The 17,797-nt window shown below is 36.0% G+C and overlaps 1 protein-coding gene across 2 annotated transcripts in view; it reads right to left on the bottom strand.

The window, feature by feature from the left end:
• Positions 1 to 17,797, bottom strand: part of LOC148946181 (uncharacterized) — a 72,237-nt gene that overhangs the window by 14,139 nt on the left and 40,301 nt on the right. For both annotated transcript variants that reach the window (XM_089098258.1, XM_089098259.1), the window contains exons 7-11: positions 17,232 to 17,381; positions 13,534 to 13,651; positions 11,808 to 11,944; positions 8,326 to 9,361; positions 4,869 to 6,269 (exon numbers count right to left, since the gene is read on the bottom strand). In XM_089098258.1, the coding sequence (XP_088954384.1) occupies positions 4,869 to 6,269; positions 8,326 to 9,361; positions 11,808 to 11,944; positions 13,534 to 13,651; positions 17,232 to 17,381 (2,842 nt within the window). The remainder of the gene's footprint in view (positions 1 to 4,868; positions 6,270 to 8,325; positions 9,362 to 11,807; positions 11,945 to 13,533; positions 13,652 to 17,231; positions 17,382 to 17,797) is intronic.

Below are 17,797 nucleotides of genomic sequence, written 5' to 3'. Positions count from 1 at the left end.
GTGAGGAATGCTGACTTGTGGTGTTCTCCTTCTTCATAACAATGCGCCGGTGCACAAGAGCCGCGTGGCACAAGCCACAATCAATCATATGGGCTTCGAACAGTTGGCTCACCCACCCTACAGTCCGGATCTGGCCCCAAGCGACTTCCACCTGTTTCGTGCCATGAAGTCCGACCTTCGTCGAAAGCGTTTTGGTGACGATGAGGAGCTGATATCTGCCGTGGATCAGTGGTTCAATTCCCAGTCACAAGACTTCTTCCAAGCTGGAATTGCGGCACTTGAGCACCGGTGATCTAAGTGCGTTGAAGTTAAGGGAGACTATATTGAAAAGTAGTGATGGTTTTGTTTTTATGAAATAAGGTTTTGTATGCAGTTCTACGAACTTTTTGAACGCCCCTCGTATATATATATATATATATATATATATATATATATATATATATATATATATATATATATATATATATATATATATACTACTACTACTACTAACAACTCACCGCAATCTTTCTTTATGACGTCCTCCCACCCCAGACGGGGACAACCTGCTTTCCGTTTAGCCCTAGATGGTTGGCCGAAAAGAACAATCTTTTGCAATCTGTCATCCTTCATCCGCACAACGTGCCCTAACCACCTCAACCTTTTTTTCATTATAGCCCTAGAGAGCGGTATTGAACCACATTTTTCGTATAGCCTATTGTTTGAAATACGGTCAGTCAGCCGGGTACCCAGAACAATCCTTAAGCAATTTATCTGGAAAACATCTAGTAAATGTTCATCCGCTTTTCGGAGCGCCCATGCTTCAGAGCCATATTTGACCACCGTCATCACTGTAGCTTCTAATATTCTAATCTTAGTTTGCAGACTTATCTTCCTATTCTTCCAGATTTTTTTTAACTGTGAAAAAACACCCTGAGCCTTGGCTATTCTATTTTTAACATCTTCACTGCTCCTACCATCTTTACTAATAATACTACCAAGGTAAGTGAAGCTGCCCACCTGATCAATGTTTTCATCACCCAACGTCACCTTTTCATCTTCACTTATTTCTAGCCTTAGTGACTTAGTCTTCTTAGCATTTATTTTTAAACCTATTCTAGCACCCTGAACTCACAAAACCTCTAAAAGTTCATTCATTTTACTCACACTTTTATTTAGGATGCTTAAATCATCAGTATAATCTAAGTCCAGCAGACTGTTTCCTCTCTATTTGATTCCGTGGTCTCCCATTGCCTTTCCTGTGCTCCTTAAAAAAAAGTCCATCAAAATAATCCATATAAAGGGGGATAGAACACAGCCCTGCTTAACTCCTGATTTAATACAAAACCAGCTGCTAACCTCATTTCCTACCTTATTCGCAGCAGTGTTATTCTCGTACATAGCACTAATCACTTTAATGTATTTGTCTGGTATATCATACAAGGATAAAACCTTTAATAAAGCTCTTCTATCAACAGAATCGAACGCTTGCTCGTAATCTATAAAACTGAGGACCAAAGGTGTTTGAAAACTCAGGCACTTCTCAATTATTAACCTAAGAGTGAAAATCTGGTCGTCACATACTCTACCTTTTCTAAAACCGCACTGTTCTTCTCTTAAAACATTGTCTACAGCATCTCTCAGTCTAAAAAGTATCATATTACTAAGCAATTTGCTACTTACAGAGACCAGACTAATGCCTTGATAATTACCACACTCACTTTTATCACCTTTCTTATAAAGTGGCTTAATTAAGGTTTTCCTAAATTCATTAGGTACTTCCCCTTTTTCAAAAATCATATTCAAAATCTTCAATAATTTATTTCTGAGCTCAGAGCCACCATATTTAAGAAACTCATTTACCACCCCATCAGCACCTGGAGCCTTATTATTCTTTAATCCTTTTAGTACTGTTGCTAATTCCTCCTCACAAAACAAATCTTCCTTCACATCCAAAGTATCACGAACTTTATCATTTTCATCTATATTTTTTCCTGCATCTCTAGCTCGGTTAAGCAAGTTCTCAAAATGTTCGGCCCATCTCTCTTTAGTTTTTTCCTTATAGCTAATTGCGACCCCATTCCTATCTTTAACTGGGACAAGTCCGGATTGACTACTCCCTCTGAATTTCTTAACATGCCAGTACAATATTTTACTGTTATGCTGTCTAGCTGCATCTTCCAAATCCTCGGCAATTTTATCCATGGCCTCCACTTCACTCCACCTTACTTCATACTTTACTGCTTTCTCCACTTTCTTTACATTCCCTTTATTTTCATACGATCTATCACTCAGATAATTCTTGTTCAAGTCCTTTCGCCTTTCTATTAAACATAAAGCCTTTTCACTAATATTCTTGGCTGCAGTTCTAGCTTTCTTCCCTAATACACCTTCAGCAACTTCACAAATTATTTTTCTAGAATTATTCCAACCATCTTCTACATTGTCAAATTTGAAAATCGCCAGTTTAGTATTCAACTGCTCCTCGAAAGTTATTGTCAAATTCTCATTCTGGAGTCTACCAACATCATAACTTCCCAGGACGTAGTTACCCTTCCGATATTTCAGTTTTAAATTAACCATTGACACTACTAGATGGTGATCTTTACTTTTAACATCAAAAATAGCACTCCTATATACCCTAGTATCTTGTATTGATCCTGCCAGTCTTCGGTTTACTATAACATAATCAATAAGGTTTGCTGTCTTACCATCACGTGAATACCATGTTAACTTATGAGCCATCTTATGACCAAATACTGCATTTGTTATATCAATATTGTTTTGCTTAAACAATTGCAAAAGTCTGCATCAATTGCTGTTTTCTTTTCCTATCCCAAATTCACCTCGACTTTTATAACATTTATCTCTCTTTCTACCAGCCTGGGCATTAAGATATCTCAGTACAAACATCATATTTCTACCAGGGACCTTGTCTATTTGCTCCTTTAACTGTACGTAAAATTCATCTGAGTCCCTAGTATCTCCGTCAGTCGGTTCTACGGGGACGTATACTACTATAACTGATACCCTGAACTTTTTAGTCACAATATGAGCAATTGGTATTCTATTATTAATACCTCCCCAGCCTAAACAAGACTCCGTAGCTTCCTTATTCATCATGAGCCCTACTCCCTGCCTATGTACCCCATCCTTCCTGCCTGAGTAAACAAATTCTATATCACCTAATGTCATGCTTCCTACCCCTGGGATATGAGTTTCTGAAATTCCTAATAAATCTAGTTCGAATCGTCTGAATTCGTCAGTCAAAATGTCGATACGATAGTCATTTTTTAATGTCATAACATTCCAAGTTCCAATTTTCATGTTCTTTAAATCATTGAAATTATTTTCGCCTCAGGAAAAGCAATGATCCCGGATACCAGTGCAGGACGGGGATCACATATCTTTTCAAGTCTACACCGAAGTGCTTAAGCCGGCTTAGAACCGGACAGCAAAAAGTCCCTGGGACCTCCAGTTGAATGCAGGCTTTGTGTAATCTTGGGCCCATCTTCATCAAGACATGGTCTTCAGCACTTGGCGATGCTCTCCTATAAACAAGATTCGAAATCCTGCACAGACATTCTCAAGCCTATTACCTCCGACTCATTATATATTCATGCCTACAAGTATTATGCTACTACGGGGAGGCAGCCCATAGTAGATGAATTAGCTATGAAGATGTTTTTCAGCCCAAAGATACCCATTGAAACATAACAAGCCCAGAAGAATTGTCCATTAATCAGAATCCCGTCCGAATGTTGTGTCGTTTACAAAGCTGTAATTTCCTCGAGGGGCGCCACTCCTCAAGTGGGAATAGAGTTGACCGCAAGGTCCCTAGTCTTGCAGGTACCCCGAAAAGGTCGAGCCAACCCTTTGCAGAGGCCGTTGTCCATAGATCTGGATCTGTTAAAATGTTTACCTTCCCTTGTAGGAAGAAAACAAGAATAACTGAATCTAATACGATTTTGTATTGGTGCCTGTTTAAAAAAATGAATAATGGAAATAATACATGTCAAATTAATCAACCACAAAATCGTGAAAAGCATTCTAACAATGTAAAACTATCCGGATGATGTTCAGTATGAGCCTGATTATGAATCATAAGGATTACCATTTGTACATTTTTTTAGTTTTCCTTTGAAATAGTTCTAGCTCATAGCACTTGGATAAAAATTCCCTCTTAAGTTTTAGGTTGATTATTCTGCACAAAAAGCAATTTTTAATTTGGCTCATTCAAGATACTGCTACCGATGCTTAGCAATATGCTTGGTGCTCAATACATAAAATATGTGATTTTTTTCAGAATAGCACTTTTTTAACTTGCTAAAGATCATACTCACAATTCTCACTTAAAATCAAATATTGCACTCTTACCGAATTCAACCAGAGGAAGTATATTGATTTTTTAGGAGGCGAGGGAAATTGGACATGATTGGGAAAATAAGTTTCAGAAGCTGCAGCTTAAAAACTATGGGACATATTCCATTGTAAAGCCACATTATTCAGGTACAAACCTGAATCCTTATTTTGCTTTATATCTATAGATACTTGAAAAAAATACAGTCCCCACAAAAAGCTCAAAAACTTCATTTTAGCTGCCCCTTAAAATTTACCAATTACCAGTCACAACCTTTAGTTGGCATAACATTCATCTCATGATTTATTTGGTGGCACCCGGAACACCAAACATTCACGATACGAAATTAGTCCTTTACAAAATTTCATTTTTAGACTTATACAGCAGTCAAATTCTTGCTTGAAGGATTCAACATATTACTTTGATGAAAAAGAACTCCAGGAGATGAGAGATTCCCAAGGGAGATGATTACAAGGGGAATGAGCAATGTCGAGCGAAACTATGCACTATAGAACAAAAGAAAAATTACCAGAATCAAGGAAATCCATGAAACATAAAAGACACTTCTTAGCCGCATGTATTTTATCTTGATGTTTCGTAGCTGCAGCACGTGTCTTGAACGACAATGAACAGAGACTGCATGCAAAAGTACTTTCCAAGGAAACCTCTTTATCCCCTTTAAACCGCTTACTATCAGAGATTTTCTTAGTCTGCTTTGATTTCATTTTACGCGATTTTCTTGACTGAGTGATCGACCAGGTTTCATCTAACTCATCATCTTCAATGCATATTATATGCTTGTCAACTTGAACAGGCTCTAAGTTTTGCTGTACAACAACCAAGCTGTTGTCACGAGTATATATATGTTCTTGAGCATCAGCCTGATCATTATCACAGACAAAAACAATTCTATATCCTTCTTCGCTCTCGGTCGCATTATTTATTGCGTCCCTTGGGTTTGAATGTGATATTTGAAGAAGCTGTTCCCGGGAAATCCACATTAAAGATTCAGCTTCGTTATTTTCATTTGTACTATTTTTATTAGAGCCAACAATTATCAATTCTTCCTCTTCTTCTTCGGTGTTAACTTTATTGTTTCTTAGCTGAAGTCGCTTTTTCAAGGGAAAAGCTCGGAGCAAACTCGGTGAGTCCATTCTTTTCAATCCAGAGCCGAGATTGTCAACCGTTTCTTCTTGATTTTCAATTAGATTTCCAGGATAGTTAATAGTCGGCACATTTACTTTATTAATGGGTGGAACATCAATGTCAGAGTATTCACAATCCTTGAGAAGTTGACCATCACCACAAGACAGATGTCTTGATAAATTACTACCCGAATCCAAGGTGTCATTGCATTTGCTAAAACTATAAGTTGCATTTATCTCAGACTGATCAGTACTATCACGGACACCAACACCTACCCTATCCTGCCGATAGTTGTTATCATTACTCAAACATTGCATTGCATCATGTGTGGACGTTTGTTTCTGATATGTGGCAATAGCCACTTCGTATTTAGCTTCCGAGCAAAGTTTGTCATCATTATCACTGAGAGCACTTTCAAAAGGCCTGCCTTTCTCAATTACTTCACCTAAATGAGTCATTATGTGCTTTCGGCAGCCAGAATAAGTTTTAAACATCTCTTGGCAGTAAGGACATAAGTAGTTTCTCAAATTATGTTTGTCCATATGTTTCCTTAAAGCTGTCTTGGTTCCAAATTTTTCACCACAGCCGTCGTTGGCACACACATAAACTTCATTGGAGTTATGAAACGTAATATGCGCAGTTAATTCAGCCTTCGACAGGAAGAATTTGCCACATTGTTGGCATACAAATATACCTCCGTCTTTAAGTTTCAAATTTGCAGAATCGATAGCGGTCGAGGAAACATTATGCGCAGTTCCAGTCTGAATAGTAGCAGAAATCGACCCTAGAAAAAAAAAATAGAAAGTAAGAAAAAACAATACAGCAAGACCAGTTTTATATCGACAATGGCTGTGTTCCCTCGCTTCGCAATAATTTTCCTTCTTTTATTCGAAAATGAAACTAAGTGTGAATAACATTACTAGATTAAACATTTAAGTGTGTTGAACACTAAAAAAAAAAAAAAAATCCGCATCTCACCAATGGTCTGCGAAGCGCAGGTGCTGCTCTCCTGATTCTCTGCGTTCGACCGGGAGTGCAATGCGTTGCATTTACGAACAATTCGTTTTACGTAAAATTCGTGAAAAGACTTAAACAAATTTACGTAAATATAACGTTGATACTTGCTATGAATCAGTTAGACACTTGAGTTTCTTCCTGAATTCTGGAAAGAGTCGGACTCGTGGCAAATTAGGTAGTTCCCTTACCTGAATTTAGGTAGCAATTTCCTTGTTCTTGCACTAAGTTTTACTTTGGCTGAGTCCACCAAGGGTTTGTTAAACGGTTTATTGAGCATCGTAACTCAATAGATAAGGCTCTAAGGTTTTTGTTCGTTTCGGAAACCTTCGCTTCGAAATTTTCCTGAAACTTTCGTTTCGGCTTTGGCAGAACACATTTTCCACAACCCTGACTACTAAGTACAATTTGATTATGCCACAGCTATTTCTAACGTCAGGGGCTTGACACAATTGGCTAGATAATCCATTAAAATAAAATAAAAAAACACATCTTTACTAGTTTTTCAATACATAGAGATACAGTAATTTAAACATTGACTCGACTTATGACATTCTTCTTAAAAGTGAACCCATAGCTAGTAATGTTAAAAGGTTTTACAAAATCACCAGGAGACTAGTTTAAATATAAGACCAAGGAGACTTGCAGCAGTGGAACCAAACAGAAGGATTATTTCGCAACAAAATAATTAATTTTATATTCATTTTCTTTTGTTTTAGCCAGACTCGCAACATTGAACAAACTCGCAACTGTGCATACAAATTCTTCTGTGGTGCTCAATCGCAGTAGTATCAATTGCATAGATACATATTGGTTTGTTTTATTTCTCGCAATTGTGTATAAAAATACTTCTGTGTTCCTCAACCGCAGTAGTATATATATATATATATATATATATATATATATATATATATATATATATATATATATATATATATATATATATATAGCTATAGATTATTTTAGATTTGATCTTTGTTTTTCGTCTATATTTAGCTTTGAAGACGCCTTGTTCTATACAGGTGAAATACCCGCTTCGTTTTAGTTTGTTTTTTTCTTCAACTGGCCGTAGTCCCGTCTGTTTCTTCATCTTGAGATTTTTGTTTCTCTCTTCGTTTTTGTCATGGCTGACCAGTTCAGCTTTAGATCTTTCTTTCGTTAAGTTAGCTCTATAGAAACTCATATACTATACAGCCTCGTTTAACATCACTGTAGATGTATCATATTTTCACTGAGAATAATTTCAGTTGTTGAGTTTTTCCAATTTACTTCACCCAGACTTTTATTGAATAGCAGAAAATCGTTGAAAAAACAACTTGAATGTATCAGTCCCGCGTTAGACATGCATTGACACTTTTTGAGATTTTAGAATCAAAGCCAATCATTGACTCTTTTCATTGACTCATTGACTCATTCCATGACTCATTGACTCATTGGCCATTCAAAATTTTGTTGTTTTTAATTGAACAGCAAGCCGCTTTTAATTTTTTTTTTTTTTAGCCATGCGTCATTTTAACCCAGCGTTATAGGGAACATTTTCTATGCTCAAGCCAATATAGTACTTTCACAAAAATTATGCATATTTCCCCCCACCATATGCTTCATGATTGTAGTGGTAAATCAAAGCCAGAAATAAATTTTCTTTTCGTATGTTTGAAAAATGTTACCTGAAAAAAAAAGGGAATTAAGAAAGGGAAATCTTTTTCTAACAAATAATCGACTGACAAAACTTTTAGGGATTTGAGAGTAACTTTTTAATCAGGGTTGTTTAAAACCTAATTTGGAAAGTTAGTTCTATGTCAAAGCGCTATTGGAAAAAAACTTACCATTTTCCGAATTATCTTGGATCCTTATGGGATTTTCTAGCATTTCATTCGCTTTGGCTTTATGCTCCGAGACATGATTACAGAATTCAGCTTTATCTGGGAAAGAGACTTTACAGATGGAGCAGGGGAGACTCTTGTTATCGTGTTTCAAACTATGAGACCTCAGAAGCCGCTTATAAGAAAACTTCTTTCCGCAAATATTACATTCGTAACCAGGTTCTTGGTGTATATGTACATGCTCTTTCAACGCACTATTATTCGAAAAAGCAGCATTACATCTATTACAATGAAATGGCTTTTCTTTATTGTGTATTCGAAGATGTCGGACTAAATCATTCACTTTTTTGAATCGCCGGTTACATTTTAAACAAACAGAATATTTGATCCCATCTTCAACTAACAACCCTGCTTCATGAACTTTGTTTGTATGAGTGTCTATCACTGTCCGAATTTCTAGTTTTTTTGACACGGGTCTCAAAGGTAACGTCTCTTTTTCTTGCATTAAACGGTCTAATATAGCTATTTCATCTTTATGGGGTAATGTGAGCATTCTAGTGACATCCGCATTGAGATCAGAAACATCTAAATGTACTTGTTTGGAAGATGGGCCATCGACCTTTTTTTCTGGCGACCATTCAGCAGAAACTGCAGTTCCGTCATGTATTTTGGACTTCTTAGCGATAACATTAATTCCCTTGACTTGAACATTGTCCAGATTCTCAACTTGGTTTACTATTGGTCTATTTTGGGAAACTACCCCAGAATCACCCTCAATAGAAATATTTACACTAATTTGATCCGGGATTTTTCCTTTAGAATTTACCAATGTTTCACTTGCATATGTTTCACTTAAAAGCACGGAAGAAGAATCACCTCGCAAGTTGTTTCTGTTTGCATCATTATGGAACTGGTCAGCGTTTTGAACGTTGCTGGCATTCTTAACTGGCATATTCAAAGAGCCAGGCAAATTGAACGAATCTTCAATACCTTTCATCGATCCCAACATATTTCCTGTTCCCATTGCTCCAAGATGCCGCTAAAAAGAAGAGATAAAGAAACAAACAAAGGAACGCGGTTATCTACAATCCTGACGAAAGCTGAGAGAAAAAGGGGGAATATTCTGGTTTAGTCTACTAAGCAAAAACGTCCTGGGTTCAAAATCTTAAGTAGAGAACAAATGACTTCAAAGTTTTAGCCAAGACTGAACACACCTCCGACGGAGGGACAAAGTTACCGATTCTTGAACGAAAATGAGCAGTTATTGCATTCGCTTTATATCCGTTCCATCGTATTATATCGTAGCCATTTTCTTTCATATTGGCGCATAAACTTTCCCCCTATCTTCAATAAAAAATATTTATTTTGTTCTTTTATAGTTTTCATCTGCAAACAAAAAAGTTTTGGAGGTTTAACATAATAATGTCTGATAGAGCATTTTCCCTTACTAATTGTAACTTTTTCACAGTAGGGCATAGGCACAATATATACACAATCAAATGTAGGTTTTCAATCGAATAGTCATCGCTAAAGATACACTACGCATAAAGGATTTTTCTTTTCAACAACGTGATGCACCATGCTGTATGACTTTTTGCACAGATTTATCGCTCCCGATTTTTTTTCTAATAATCTTTTTGAAAATTTTTACATTTATATTTAAAGTGCTAACTATAAGCAATATACAAACCCGTCCACAATTACATACATAAAACAAACAAAAAAATTTCAAACAAAAATGAAAATCGACATTAGAACTTAAAAGGAACAAAAATTTTCTTGTATATGAGGGGGGACTACCCCTTCTTCCTTCCCCTCACTTGCTGCACCAAAGTTTTATTAGTGCTTTACTCAAAGAATTTTTGAGTGCAACGAGAAACAGGGCAATTAACTGAAGCTTTGACTTTCACCGACGTCTTTGCGTTCATTTTGAAAAATATTCCCTACCTTCTCCCTTCTCATGTACAAGAATTTAGACCCAAACAGCCAGGACGCCCCAAAGAGTTATGTCATACCCAGTTATGTCGACGCTCATATAAAATCCTCTTTTGCGCCCCATTCGATCGCCAACTTTGATATGGGTGGGTAATAGTTTGTCTATACCTTTTTGATCATTTATGATAATCTCCATTGACAAATCCCAACTTATGATCATTTTTAGCATTGAAAAATATTTTTACTCCGTTTTTTCATTCTTTCTATTTATATTTTGATTTTTTTTGTGACGTGCTTATGCCAGCTGCTTGCTATTTTAGCGAATAATTCGGAGTTTTTCGCGAATTTTTTACGTCATTCGTATGTCTAAAAACACCAAGGACAATCAATGTTACTTAGAGGATATGTAATCTTGGTACGCTGATACACAATATTTATATAACTAACAAATGATATAGCTTCACCGACACTCTAGATAGCCAATTTATATCACCAGCCATACATATTTAAAATCTTTGCAGGGTTCCAGCTTTAACAAGGTGTAACATGTCTACCTTTCTACTAAAATATATCAATGAATATATAATTCAATGAATGAATATATAAAATACGTCAATGGTCAATTGCATGTTTCGAAACCCTTGCCCCTGGGGCTGCATAAATCGTTTTACCCACGGAAATTTATTTTCGATCTTTCTGAGTGAAATGAATATCTTGAATTTTGATCTGATGTCATAGGGGATTATCAGGGTGTCTGGGGCCAAAGCAGGACTGGCTGCTCCCAAACCATCTTTGCCTTTAAAAAGAACAATAAAACTTCAGACCGAACAAGCCACCTTTCACGTTTTTACGACTACCTCTTCCATACAAAGCTACGGGGTGAAAGAAACACGGGAGACACATCGCTCTTTCGCTCTTAAAACACTCATCGCTAGTGTTTTAACTCCGATGCGCTTTTTAGGAGGGCTAAAATTTTTAGTTGCAGGTTTTTTTTGGAGTGCACTGCTACAAAGAAAAGTCATATCTTGCTTGAGAGTGATTTAGATAAAATAAAATGTACCACGGTTAAAACAAATTGATAGCTGAAAAAACAGGCGTTTTTTTTTTTTTTTTTTTTTTTTTTTTTTTTTTTTTTTTTTTTTTTTTTTGCTAAGCATGGGAGAATCGACGACAACTTAGTTTTACGACTTCGTGCTTACATCACGAACATCAAGTCAGAGAGTTTCAACAATAACGATGACATTTTTTAGGATCTTCATGCTCTTATTCCAGCCGTCCGCGAGTTTCTTTTCGTAATTACAAATTACTGTCCGGTTGAATATGAAGCTAAATTATTATTTTCAAAAGAGTATTACATGCGAAATATTTGTCACATGACAGTTTCTTTAAAAACCGGTTTTCCTTATTTTGGGCTACTATGGGCTGTGTTTTTTTTTTTTTTTTACCAGGTTTTAGCTACTGTTGCAACCCCAATGTTTTGATTTTGGATGACACATCTTTATTTAACTCATTTATTCGGATTCCCTCCCCATTTTTTCAAAAAGTCTTACCAAATGTGAAGGATGTTCCTTAGTACAGTGGGCAACTAATGAATGTTGAGCCTTGAAAGCCCGCTTACACACATCACAGATCAGGGGCTTAGTCTTGCAATTTAGATGAACACTGTTGATATGAATTATCAAATTAACTGAAAGAAGAAGAAATAAAAGCACAGGTGCACTCACTTCAGGCCTTTCGGGAGGGGGAGTGGGTACCATAAAATCTTCCCTGGGATCCAGCGGGATCGAAAAACAACTACTTTTTCGGCCTCGGATTTATATACATCCTCACATTCTTCTTGATTAAGAGTTAAATGAGGGTCATACAAACTAGACTTAGGAGGATATTCCCTGTTTGGCTAGGTTTCCCAAATTTACTTGTACTTGTGTTTTTTCTTTATTTCATAGCATGTTTTTGCGCTATATTCATATTTTTTTTGTCCGTTGTTGCTGATTTAAATATTATCCATTTTTGCTTTTTTAGTACCGAGTTACCGAAAAGCCCCATTTCAGCATAATAAATTAGACAAATTAACTGTTCATGCAAAAAAACAGCTTTTAATATGCCAAATTATATGAACCAAATAGGGCACTGTCGGAGAGTAAAAAAAGAAGGGATAGCACTGATACGAATATAAGTTAAAGGGTAAAAATGATACTGACAACGGTTATAAATAAAGAATAGAGTAGCTGTAGATTAATAGTCACAAATTCAAAGATGAAATTGAGTGAAAGATAGCACTAAAAATAAAGTGAACATTAAGTAGCCAGCTTTGGTAAAATTGGAAAAATTCTGACGGCAACCCTTTGATTTGTTGATAATTATAAACCTGGAAACTTCCTTAGTCGTTCAATAATTATTTTAGATGGCTTTGCATTTTTCGGTGTACAATCTGACAACTTCCCCACAATGGGGAGGGGGCAATTTTTTTTTTTCATTTTTTTTTATGAAAGTTCCAAAAAAATGCATTTTTCAATGAGAATACCCTCAAAAAAGGAATTTTTCAAAATTTAGAGGAGAGCAAAGAATCTGAGAATGCATACGTGCCGCTTGCGAGCTAATGATTCCTACAGCAATATGCCAGCTTACAATCACCAACTTTGTTTTATCAAATTGGTATAAGAGTATGCTATAACATTTTACTTTTCTTTGGAAAATAAATGATACTGAATTTCTTAAATAAATCTTGATCCAGCTCGAGTTCTTCCCGTTTGTCTATGTTTCACTCCAGCTAGTTTTTAAATGAGCAAAAAGTCATTTTCGCTAAGTTTTTGTTTTAACATAAATTCTGTTTTAATATGTCACAACTAGAGTTGTTGTAATTACTACAAGCTCGATGCTCTGTCAACGGTTATATACTCCTTTTTTTTGATATTTTTGATTTGATTATCCTTCTGATTTATCCTTACTTCCAACGAATTTAAAGCTAGGCGCTTTCCACGATCCAAAAGCGATACCTTTTAATCTAGCAAACAATTCTGCGGTTCCAAAAAATTTGTCTACCTCATTTTCATAAATCAATCCGTGCTTCAGCTGACTAATTAGGGATTTTCTAAGCAGCAAATGAAGCAATGACGAAACGCTATTACCTTCTTACCTACTTCTTGAAGACCAGAACTGCAACAAATAAAAAAAGAAAGCATTTAACCTTTTTCAGAAAGTTAATCAGCTCTATGTAAAAGTGAGTTGATCTTTTATGACAAAAATACACACTGATGGATACAAAACTGAGCTTACCTTTCTGAGCAAAAGCGGAAGGACATTTATCACACTTGTAAGGAAATATTCCAGAATGTAGCCTCATATGAAATATCAAGCTATTTGACTGACTAAATGACTTCCCACATTCAGAGCACTGAAAAAAGCTTAATTTTCAAAAATATTAAGAATACATAAGAATCTTTAACTTAGTAGACCTTCTAATTAATATTTGAACTTTTCTTTGATCTTTACTGCTTCTTAGATAATGGGTTCCACCCAAATTTTCTGTATTATCATCGTTTCTAATTATTAGGGCCTTAAATGTAACTTCTACAATAAATTTGACATAAGCTAAGTAAAAATGAGCCAAAAGTAACTGTCCTACTAACTCATACTTTCCCCTCTATCAAGGTCACTTCTATTCATCTTACCTTATTCACCGCAAACTTGCCCCAAATAATGAGAAGAAAACTAATTATTATTAAAAAACGATTGGCTACTTTCATTTGTCTTTGGTTTTGTTATGTAAAACGTATTTGATTATTGAATATCATTTCGTCTCTTACCTTGGGATTGTGAGCTTAGTATTTTGTGTTCTATCTATTTCATATGAATAAACTTGTAATACATAATTTAGACGTTTTTTTTGACGTTTTATACGTTTTATTCACGCTTTAATTTACTCTGGACTTAGGATACTAAAATCACCAAATTAGAGCATTGATTCTCTTAAGCTCGGCTTGACGCTTGAAGACGAGCTCTAAAACCTCAGCAAAAGTTTGTCAAATTTAAAAGGCCGATCGATGCCGATATTCTCAAATAAACTTGGCTAGTACCGTAATGGTTTTAAAATATAGATTCACTTTCGACAAATTTTTACACTCAAAGTTCTCTTGAAAACAAGACACACTTTATTGAAAAAAATCCATTTATTTTCAAAATCTTTCTGTCGCACGTATTATCCTTCCCACAGCAGTTCCCTTTTCTTCTTTATTTCTCTGAATTTTGTCTCTATATACACTTGTTTTTGAGTCTAGATAGGAAGCACTAATTCAGCTTAAGCATCATGGAAAAAGAGGTTTAAAAATTAACTTAATTTCATCTACCCATTAGAAATGCCTTTCTTTAAAAATTCGTAGCCTGTTACAATTCTTCACTTTCCGTATGTCATCATTGACTCAGTTATAATTTCAATTATTTTAAAGAATTTCTACTTCCCTTTGAGACTGAGATTTAACCCCGTCAAAGAAAACAAATGCATCAATGGAAATATTCATCTCAGAGATTTATAACTAGAAAACATGGTCTTTTCTAACCTCTGGCAGCGTCTACAGCGCGAAATTCCCTTTTTTTTTTTTTTTAGCAAAAGACAGAGTCCTCCTGTGGCAAAGTACCTCATATTGCTGAATTATATTTGTTAAGACTATGCATAAAACTACAACAATAAATGAGATTACTATTAACAAACTAAGATAACAAAAAAAAAGAAACAAAATTATACTCAAATAATTCTCTATTATGTCAGTTTACTTGTATTTTAATTTAATAATTCCATATTCAATAATTCTTCTTCAGAGATGTGACCGATTACTCGGACACAACTACGAAAAGTCCATGCCGTTCAAACTAGACACCTGCGGCAAATAGAAAATAGTATGGCTTCAAATGGTATGACAAGATCCGCAAAACTGACATCCTCCTGACCTTCAAGCTGTAAATCTCTCTACTCAAGCAGAAGCCCGTTACCTGAGGTGGTACTGCCATCTACTCCACTTCCCGCCAAGCACCCCTGCAAGGATCATCACGGATTTCAGCCCATCAGAAAATGGCTGGCGCGGTTCTAGAGGGAGACTGCGCACGAGGTGGGCTGATGTAATAAACAAGCGACTCCTCAGCCGCAATATCAACCCAAACGAGGCCCCATCACTAGTCCGGGACAGGATCACCTGTAGAAGACTGACGGCATCGTCAACTCCTTTCCTCTACGCTAGCGATCCTGCTGAGCAAGAGCGTTAAGTCAATTTAAGTCAATATTCTGAATCTGAGTTTTCTGAATCTGAATCTATTATCAATCTGAGTTTCCTGCCCCTGATCCGATCATAGAGCAATCTTATGAAGTAGCATTGGATGAGTTTCTGGATGCTCAACTCGATGAAGATTTTGTGGTGATTCCGTGTAGACAACTTATCCCAGTCAAGAAAGGGACCCGTCAAGGAGTGTCATCTCTCCCGACCTCTTTAATAACTATATTCTGGAAGCACAAGATTTGTGCCCTCCTTCTCTAATTTTGTCTTCTGTTAACCTTTCCTTAATATACTATGCTGGCGATATCCTAAACCTTATTCGAACTCTTTAACGTATCAACTAAAATCTTGGAATCCTTGAGGCAGAATATCAGAAAAGTGGGCTTGAATTCAAGTCCTTCAATTCTGATATTGTCCTGTTTAACTGGAAAACAGAATTCTCTGCCCCTTCCATCCTGCCTGGATCTAGCTCTGTTCTACCTATAGATCACCTTATGTACTTATGTCTGCCCATTGCTTCTTCTATCCAGCACACCCAAAAACTTCTTCTTCAACAAATCAGACGTATAATCTCAGCAGCTTACGCTTCCATTGTATCTTGTAAACTTCGATTCAACCGCCCTCTTCTAGCAAGTCTATATAGTGCTGTTGCCCTTCCCCATATCCTCTACACCGCATCCTTCTGGAAACTCCTAACTAAAACAGATAAGAGTAAAATCCGATCCACGTTCTTTCGTTTTGTCAAGTATCTGCTTCATCAGCCTCCGTGGTACAGAAATTCGCTCACTATTGCGAAATTCAAGGGTGTTGACCAAGAGGTTGCCGTCGCTAGACGGATAGCGAAACACAATCAAAAAATTGATGGGAATTTAAATGATAGGCCCTACATTCTTAAGTAGTGATGTACTGTCTTTTTTTCCTATGCTCCGTCTTGTTGCCGTTTTTTATTGTGACAGGTTTTTCAATAATTTGTAATAATAATAATAATTTAATTCTTGTATGATTGTTTAACGTTACTGTTCTGCAGCATATATAGTAGGTCACGATATTTTGAAGATTTTTTTTTGCACATATATTATGTAAATTAGATGGTGCTATTATCGTTTCTTAAATTATCGCCTTCGGCTCCCACCTTGGACCCGAAAATCGTTCTTGTTTATTTGTTATAATATAACTGATTCATCTACTGCCGCTTTAACAATTATTTTGAATTTTAACGATTAATTTGTCACATGACTGGAGACACATCTTGCAGTGGCAAGATAATGGGCACATTAGAAAGTAAATGTTCGTGTTTATACTCGTTCGCTTAGAAGTCTTTTTTTATTCTGGTTTCTTTCATTAATTTGCTTGTCTTATGTTTTGCGAAATGTTTAATTGTTGTCTTTATTGTTTTATTATTTTGGTTTCTTTTAGTGCTCTGTCTTCTTGCTTTTGTATGACGGGTTTTCAAATAAATACATAAATAAATTCTGATTTATCAGAAAGATCTTTAAAAAGAATCAAAACAAATCTTGACTGCGGTTAGAGATCTGGACCAATCATAACTGATCAGTCAGCTATAAAAATTACGTTTGAAAGTTGAGTAATGTCCAGACCTTTTGGATGTAACAGAGCAAAATTATTTTTTATCCATAGTTCTAACGATAAAACAATTCTAGAGTTTTAGGCTAACATTCAAACTATTTCCTAACCAGAATTTTTTCATACCTTAAATGGCTTTTCTCCCGTATGAATACGCTCATGGCGTATCAATAAACTTTGTCGTTGAAACTTCTTGGGACAAAATTTACATACCAGATTCTTTTTGGTACCTTTTTTAGCTGGTTTGGGTTTCCTCGCTAGTGCTTCTTTTGCAACCTAAAAGGAATATGAGTTGTATAACCTAATCATGGTTGATTTTCTTTTCTTAAGGATGCATAAAATATCATCACGTCCCTAAGTATTTAAAAAGTGAAGTCAACTGATCTTACTGGTGACCTAAGAAGGCAGCATCCAACTGCAATGCTGAGAGGTATCAAGCTCATATGTTCAGAAAAGAATTTCGTTTCAAAGAATTTCGTTTTAAGTTTCAAAAAGAATTTCGAATTTATTATTATGAATGGACTAACCAAATTGTCCCAAAGCCCAGGCCAAAATGGCCCATTGCTTCAACACAGAAAAAAGAACTGTTTGGGGACTAGGAGCAGATTTCCCCGTCCTTATCATATGTCCTGCCAGCTTTCAGACATTACACTCCACAACGACGTCCTCCAGCTCAACATCCAAAATGTGAA

The sequence above is a fragment of the Artemia sp. Qi Xiang Cuo genome, chromosome 12, assembly GCF_049724085.1.
Source record: "Artemia sp. Qi Xiang Cuo chromosome 12, ASM4972408v1, whole genome shotgun sequence".
Taxonomy (NCBI): domain Eukaryota; kingdom Metazoa; phylum Arthropoda; class Branchiopoda; order Anostraca; family Artemiidae; genus Artemia; species Artemia sp. Qi Xiang Cuo.
This window is presented reverse-complemented; position numbering and strand designations above follow the sequence as displayed.